Here is a 9,040-nt window from a genome sequence, read left to right as displayed (position 1 = left end):
AGAAAACACTAACAAAAGCTGTGAGCCACTTAAGCAGAAGATACAATGTGATATTGGTTTGTTTTTTTGGATAATTAAAAAATAATAATAATAATAATGAAACACGATCAACGAATTCGTTTACGATTCAGAAGTAACAAGCAAGATCAATATGAGAAAAGAGAGAATACGGACATGCAAAAGGAGCGGCAGTGAGAAGGTGAGAGCAGAGAGATAGGAGTGGCGGGTAGATGCGGTGGCGATGAGTGGAGGAGGTGGGTGGATGCACGCACTTTAATCGGTGGCCGATGCATGGATGGGGTCTGGTGGCGCGACTCTGGTGGGATTTGGGAATTGTGGGTGTGAATTTAATTAGGGATTGTGGATTGCGCGAGAGAGTTAGTATAGGTTTTAAATTAGGTTTCGTCGCCTAAGACATTTATTCGTGTACTAAGTAATACGAAATTTCGGGGAAAAAAAAAAGCACAAAATTCAGCCGCCTAATATTTTGGGATCCTAGACAACGGAAAATGTATTTTCCGTAGCATTAGTTTACCAAGCCGACAACATATACAATTTCCGTCGCCTAAGTAACATAAAATTTTTGAAACGTGACTAATATTTTGTGTATCCTAAGCGACGGAAAGTCCACTTTCCGTCGCCTTGGACTTTCCGTCGCCTTAGGAATATTAAGCGACGAATTATTCAAATTCTTTCTCTTTATGAGTAGTCCTATCTTTGGTGGTTATTTTCCGTAAAATTTTTATACGACTCATTGCGTCTCATCAATTTGAAACTATTTTCAGTTGAAGGTCCAGCCAAAATACGTAATTTAGAAGGTCCAATGACCGTTTCCGTGCGTTTAGGGGTTTGACTTACGGGATTGACCATCCAGATCGAGCCCTTAACCTTGTGGGATCAAGTTGAATTTTTTTCCATACATGTATTTTATCATGATGGTCAGATCTGACGGTCGGATTTTCTTTTCTCAAGTTTGATCATCACAATCACAACATGCCTACTAATGTTGTATAACATGTTTACCAAATGTTAAGTAAATGTTCCGTTTCAAAAATAAACTATACGTAGAACCGTCAAACGCAAAAAAGTCGTGAAATAAAATAGGACCAGAATAATGAAATACGTCTATGATTGAAAAATCACGGTATCCGGTAAAGTCTCGGTGCCGATAGTTGCGGTCAATGCAATTTTCCATTCTTTCTCCTTATGGGTAGCCCTATCTTCGGTGCTTATTTTCTGTAAAATTTTTATACAAATCGTTGCGTCTCATCGATTTGAAACTATTTTCAGTTGAAGGTCCGACCAAAATACGTAATTTAAAAGGTCCAATGACAGTTTTCGTGAGTTTAGGGGTTTGACTTACGGGATTGACCGTCCGGATCGAGCCATTAACCTTGTGGGATCAAGTTGAATTTTTTTCCATACATGTATTTTATCATGATGGTCAGATCTGACGGTCGGATTTTCGTTTCTCAAGTTTACTGACCCCCATTATAAGTTTACTGACCCTCAGAAGAAGTTTACTGACTCCCAGTAGAAGTTTACTGACCCCGAGTAGAAGTTTACTTGGGGGCAGTAAATTAATACACTTACTTGTTTGCCTTCTAACTTTGATTCGAGCGCTGCCTTCTAACCTTCTAACTTCTAACTTCTAACTTTAATTTCGGAAAATTTCAAGCTTCCTTTTAATTTTTTAGCTCTCTCTTTGACTTACTCCCCTCTTCCTCAAACATCTCATCTTCTTCTTTCTCTCACCAAGAACTTCACCCAATAACTTTTTCTTTCTCTTCCCCACCGAAACAAACCCACTCCGATCCCTCTCTCTTTCCTGTCCCTCTTCTCCTCCTCTCCCTCTCCTCCCTCTTCCAACTCCTTAGATCGATCTGGTTCCTCCACTCCCCGACTCACCACCTCCTCCTCTCCCCCATTTCCGCCTCTCTCGATTGATCTGGGTCCATATCTTCTTCTATTTGCTCATTCGAGTTGCCAGAAAGCTATAGAATTTGTGGATCTTTTTAGGACTGGTTCTAAGGATTTTATGTTCAGATCTGGAGTTGTTTGTTGATGAATTTGTTGTTGTTGTTGTTGGTGGTGGTGTTGTATTCGTTGTTGTTGGTGTTTGTGGTACTTGTGGTGGGTGTTGGTAGTGGTTAGTCGACGACAACGATGGTGGAGGTTTGGGTTGAATTAAATTCTGATTTGGGTCGGGTCATATCTGGGATTTTGGTGGCGGTAATCGGTGTTATTTTGTTGGTGATCGATGGTATGTGGGGTGAGCTTTGGTTTTGGTGGTGGCGGCATGCGGTGGTTTTGGTGGCAGCGGAGTCTGGTGGATTTGGGTTGAGAACAAAAAAAACCGAAATAAAAATAAAATGAAGAAACCGTCGAAAATAAATAATTAATAAAAATAAATTAATATTTGTTCCTAAAAAATACATATGATAATCAAAGTCGTCCGAATAATCATATATACTATATATTAATCGTACGACGTACAATAATCGTAATATATACTAATCGTACTCATGATAATCCGAGTCATCTGAATCATCATCTTCCTTAGTTTGGTCAGAATACTCATCATCCTCTATGTATTCGTCATCTATGAAGCCGTCGTCATCATGATTGGGGATGCGAGGTTGTATCGAGTTCAGTTCAGATGGTGTAACTGGAAGGTAACCTATGATAGCCGGAATGTGTTGGTTGTTGACACGAATATCCTCAGTATCGGGGACTACATGTGGAGAATCCTCTTGATATGGTTCATTCGGTTGATCAGTTGTTATTGGTTCACTAGGCCCACTCTCATCATCCTCCCTTCCCAGTGTAGCTGCACTCCAGATATTCCTATGTGACATCACCTGCACCACTTTCCAACCCTCACCCATAGCCGGATCATCAAGATAAAACACTTGTTTCGCCATGGTGGCAAGAATAAACGACTCATTCTCATACCATACACTATTTGAGTCCACTGATAACAAGCCACGATCCAGAATTGTACTCCTCCGTCTAGTTGGGTCAGTATTGAACCATTTGCACTTGAACAACACGACTGGCATACGGTTGCCGTAGATTAGTTCGATGACACTGACAAGAACCCCATAGTAGTTGAAACCCAGACCCTCAACCATGACTCCATTGTTTTGGGTGACATGGCCTTCGTCTCATTCTGACGTCACAAACTTAACACCGTTCACAAAACATCCAACATGAACTCTGTGGCTTTGGGGTCCTCCAGCCAATAAGTGCAACTCCGGGTCGTAAGAAGCAGGAAACTCCTGTTGAATTTGCATCATCTGTAACAATTTTAAGAGCAACGTTGTTACATTATGTAACATCAAAAAGCAACATATATTTAATTTATGTAACATCATATATAGAGATCGATAGAAAGGTACCTAAATAGGGAAGTAATCAGGAAACTCTCTCTTGTGTATGACTTCGTTACCATACTGCCTTTCCAAATGGGACTTGAAGTATCGCTCGGCTTCTTCGCAATGTTGAAGGACACACCAATGAGCCTCTTTGATCTCATCATTACTTAATCTTTCAGAATATTACTTAACCTGCCGTACGGTTCAACATCGTTGGAAACAACTGATAGATTGAATTGCCGGCTACTACCCACTCCAGATGATTCCCCCACTATGTCTTCATCATTGAGATATGCGCTGTAGTAAGTTACACACTCAGCCTGAATATATGCCGCCATGATCGACCCTTCAGGGAAACGTTTGTTTTTGTTCTTCTTCTTGAAATCCCCCAATTGCCTGCAAAACAAATATATATGCAATTCTTATAATAAATATTTAAAATACCATTTATCTTAATTTGAAAGGATGATTAATTAGAATAAATATGAGTGCATACCTCTCATTTGGATAGCACTAGGTATACTGTACCAGACCAGTAAGCAACACTTGTTCGGGAAGGTGGATCATGAGGTGAATCATGATGTCAAAGAAAGTGGGGGTAAAGATCCTCTCCAGCTTGCACATGATGTACACAATGTCTTCTTGCAATGACCGAACATCAGACTTTTTAAGCTCTTTAGCGCATATCCTCTAAAAGAACTTTGACAAAGCCACTAACGTGTCAACACTACGTCAATTTTGGCTTCAGACGACCTGCCAGGTCGGTCGTCTAAATGCTTTTTCGGTTGTCGTCTATCAAGCAGTCATCTAATAAGCATTCAGTCGACAAACCTGGTCAGACGTTTGATACAACTTCGACGACAGATTGTATATAAGCAACTGTCGTCTGTATGCACCTACATTCCTAACAAAATTAAAGTTTCTGTCGTGAGAAAGCTTCTTAACGACATAAAAGTATCGTCGAAACTAAAGTTATACTAAAGATGTGAGCAGCCGTCTCTTGGCTTAAACTTATTCACACGTTACTATTTTGTCGTCTAAATATATCTTAGACGACATACGTCAAACCTCTTCTCTCGACTCAAATGTATTCAAACATCACATATGTCGTCTGATACTTACCTCAGACGACATACAATATGGTCATCTTTTACTTTAAGACGACATATAAATGTCGTTTGAAATATGTAGAGACGTCGATGTCCATGGGAATATATGTTGTCTGATTTTAATTTGGATGACAATTTAATAAAGCATTTGCACAACATGATTCAGATATCTCAAATTCATTCTCATTGCCAAAAACCAACAAAGTTTACAAAGTTCTAAAGAGACCAGCCTACAAGCTATAAAATAAAAAAGACAACAAACCAAATACTAGCAACTACAATTGTGGCGTGTAGGAAGTCCCCCCCAAGTCCTAACAGCACTAATACACTCTGATACTTCCTTCATATCCAAACTTCAGTGTGCACCTATCATTCAAGTGTCTCCTGCCAAATTGAAGACAAAGAATATTAGTAAGTTTTAAGGCCACAAAAGCCAAATATAAACTAGCATGCAATTGAATGAATTATCATAGAAGCTAACATACACCAATTGGTCCGTCTGAATGAATCTATAAACTAAGGCAATGTTGAGTTGACTGATGTTTGAGATCCATTGGCAGATGAGTGTGGTAGAATCATGCTTAATAGTTTACTTTTAAAAAAACACTAAGTAATCACCTGCAACGTATCTGTAAAATATCTGCGTTCTTCTCTCAAGCATTGCAAGTCTTATCACTAGGACCTGAAATCCTTATATAAACTATAAATCATGAAAAGTGGAATTCAGCTATAATTCTTACATACTTGCAATGTAAGATGGTATTTACAAAACAATAAATTAAGATTCAGCTCGACATCCTACTTTTTCTACAAGAATCTTAATATGGTTCCTCACAAGTCATTATATATACCTGAATATGTGTATATATATATATATATGTAGAAACTAATAACAGAGAGTACAAGAAACCATACAAAGCAAAAATTCTTCAATAAACAAATCAATTTGCAATTTTGCATTACATTACAATACTCTCATTTTAATATTCAAACAACAAACTGAAAAAGCAGGAAAGAGTTTTGTACATCCACAGGCGAAAATAGAGAGAAAAAATTAAAAAGTGACTGTGTTAGGTTTTACCTTGATTGGAGACAACCATGAAACCAGAGATGGAATCTGCATTAAAATAAGAAACTAAGAGACTGCTAAATAAAGGTAGAGAAACAAAGAAAATGAAATGGCTAAAGGGGGATTGGCAGAAAGTGATGGAAGAGAGACATAATCTTTGTTGACATTCATTGGTTACAGACGCCAAGCAATTCTCTTCCTTTGCCTCAGAGCTTCATTTGCTGTTCCTCCAACATTTATATATAGAAGCTAGAGAGAGATATTTTAGAGAGATAGATAGAGAGATATAGTATGTTAGAGTTGGATGGTCTCGAAACACATGTTATTTGACCACAATAGAAATTACATCATCAAATTTTCATGGTGAAGGTTATGCACTTATGCCTTTTGAAATTATTTTTATCAGATTGAACAATCCCATTATATGATCATTGTCTAGCTATAATTACGAACTCATGTTACTCAACATCATCAACTGAATCAAAATCTAAACACAAGGAAAGAAAGAAAAAAAAAAAAAAAACAAGAAATCTGTAATTTGAGTACGGAACTTCAAAACTGGGGAAAAATGAACACAAATTCTAATTTGATACTATATTAGCAAAAATAATCAAAAAATAGATAGAGTTTTGAATTTTTAGAGCTGAGTTTAGTGAAATCAAGAGCTAAACGTTTTGAATTTTCACTTGGAAATGGCCTCTTCGTTCATCTTCAAGTCGTCCATGTGCACCTTATATCGGATTTGTTGCAGCACCGACATGATTCTTTGATATCATTGCAAAAAAATTCAAATCGAACACATCAAGAGCCGATTCCGTATGCGAAAGAAAGAGATATGAAGGAATTAGAGGAAAAGAACATGGAGAGGTTGAGATCGAGGTTGGCCGACTTGATGAGCGCGGGCTCGGCTGCGCGCTTCTTCTGGGTGGTGGTTTAGGCGGCGGACATGGTTTGCGAGGGTTTGGGAGGTTGAAATTGGGGTTTTTCAGATCTGGGTCTCCGAAGATGAGAGGAATTGGTTTGAGGGTTAGATATAGAAGAGAGGATTCGATCAGTTTGAGAATGAGGAGATATATGAGAGAATTTGGTTTGTGAGGAAGAGAGGAAGAGAGGTTTCAGTTGTGAGAAAAATCACTCAATTGAGAACTTCAAACAAATTATCGGGAAGATAGGGTCTATAAAGTGTCCAAAAAAAGACATTTGTTGTACCAAAAAATATTAGATATCTACGTCAATATAGAGACGACAGAAGAGTGTCGTCTTAGATCGAACCATTATATTGCAAATTTGGGGTTGTTTTAAGACGACAGACGTCTGTCATCTCATGAACACGCTAATTTAAGCTGTCTGTGAGTTGCTACATTCAGACGACATATATATAAATGTGTGTCGTCTGAATGTATCAGACGACAGCAAATATGTCTTCTGTCGTCTGATCCAAGTCGTCTGAAGCCAAAAAAGACGTAGTGCAACCACATCACTTTACAAATACGGTCTAATGACCACGGGAAGAAGACGTTGCAGCAAAACATGACAGTCATGAGTCTTCAACCCACTAATCTTATTTTCCCCCATCTTAATACATCGAGCGATATTCCCTGCATATCCGTGAGGATACTTAACGTTTCCAAACCACTGAAACACTTCTGCCTTCTTTTGAGGATGAATTGTGTAGCCTGCTTTCAGCATTATGGTTTTTTTGTTTTTTGCTCTCTACTAGCCATAGCTGGGGGCGTATACCCATCATCTTAAGATCAACACGGGCTTTGGGGGTGTCTTTGTTCTTATGTTTGAGATTCAGAATTGTTCCAAGAACGCTGTCACAAACATTCTTCTCTATGTGCATGACGTCCAAGTTGTGTCTGATTTTCAAGGTCGACCAGTAAGGCAATTCAAAGAATATACTTTTGTGCGTCCAATATTTCAACTCATCAGGCGTGGGAGGATTCAAGTCAGTTACTTCTTTACTCGTACTCAAATATCTGAACCAGTGTTGGTTAAGCCTCTCCAAAATCCACTCACCAGACCTCCCTGGGGGTTTCGGATTATGCTCCTCAGTCCCATCAAATGCATCAGCATCCCACCTCCACTCGTGATCCTCGGGAAGATGTCTACGAGATCCCAAGAAACAAATTTTGTCGGCGTGCCAACTAGAATTGACGTCATCTATGCATACCGGGCAAGCTTTGTACCCCTTAGTTTGTTGGCCAGACAACATCCCATAAGCTGAAAAATCACTGATGGTCCAAATAACAGCTGCTTTCATCATGAATGAAGTTTGACCATGCTTGTCAAAAGTAGGGAGTCCATTTTCCCATAACTCCTGCAACTCGTCAATTAATGGTCTCATGTACACATCCAAACACTTTGGTGGAGAACATGGCCCTGGAACCATAAGCGTAAGGAAATTGTACTATTTCCTCATACACTTGTTGGGAGGTAGATTGTACGGAAAGACTATCACATGCCAAATGTTGTAAGACAAATTCATGTTTCTAGTAGGATTGAATCCGTTTGTTGCAAGTCCGAGTCTGACATTTCGATAGTCTCCAGCAAATTCGGGAAAAGAACGGTCAAAGTGCTTCCAAGCCTCCCCGTCTGCGGGGTGTGTGAGATTATCCGGATCTATCCTCTCCTCTCCCTGGTGCCTTGCCTGGTGCCATCTCATATGTTTGGCCGTATGGGAAGACATGTACAAACGTTGCAAACGAGGACCCAATGGGAAGTAACGAAGAACCTTCCTAGGAATAGGCTTTTTCTGCTTAGATGAAGTGGAAGCTTCATACCTTGGCTCGTAGCAGTGTGGGCACTCAACTTGATCCTTGTTGTCTTTGTAATACAAGAAGCAGTTATTGACGCAAGCGTCTATCTTTTGGTGATCAAGACCGAGGCCAGCCAACATCCTTTTTACCTGGTCGAAATTTTCCGGACAACTGTTACCTATGGGAAGCACTTTCTTCATAAGTGCAATATCCGCATCAAAACATGTTTTAGTCTTTCCCTGCTTGTTTTTTATCTGCATTTGCTCCATGGCGATACCCAACACAGTATGCTCACTACCAGGATACAATGGGGTTTGTACTTCCTGTACAAGCCTGTTGTAATTATCATAATCACTGCTGTAGTCAACGTGGGAGACATTTGGGAAGGTGTCAGGGGCGTTGTCATAAACAACATTTTGCTGATATCCTGAGGCGGCGAACGGGAAGGCATCGTTTAAGAGGTTCATCACAGCAGGGTCCCCGTAACTAGCATTGGAAGATCCTGCCTACTGATTATGTTGTGCTTGAATTTCTGCAAGTGTAGGCATTTGAACTTGATTTTCGCCGTGCCATGTCCATGTGGTATAACTAGGACAAATACCGTTTAGTGCCAAGTGAGAATACATGTCTTCATATGTTACTGATGTCCGATTGAGACATTTGTTGCACGGACATATGTGAATAACTTTGTCTGGAGGACTATGTAGACGCACGAACTCAAGA

The 9,040-nt window shown here is 39.5% G+C and overlaps 1 protein-coding gene across 1 annotated transcript; it reads right to left on the bottom strand.

The window, feature by feature from the left end:
- Window positions 1–7,968: 7,968 nt before the first annotated feature.
- Window positions 7,969–8,784, bottom strand: LOC101302513. Its single transcript, XM_004309310.1, has one exon. The coding sequence runs from the start codon at window positions 8,782–8,784 to the stop codon at window positions 7,969–7,971; it is 816 nt and encodes a 271-aa protein (XP_004309358.1).
- Between the last annotated feature and the right edge of the window lie 256 nt (window positions 8,785–9,040).

The sequence above is a fragment of the Fragaria vesca genome, unplaced genomic scaffold (genome assembly GCF_000184155.1).
Source record: "Fragaria vesca subsp. vesca unplaced genomic scaffold, FraVesHawaii_1.0 scf0511356, whole genome shotgun sequence".
Taxonomy (NCBI): Eukaryota; Viridiplantae; Streptophyta; class Magnoliopsida; order Rosales; family Rosaceae; genus Fragaria; species Fragaria vesca.
Note: the sequence above shows the minus strand (reverse complement) of the source record. Positions and strands in the feature narration are given on the sequence as shown.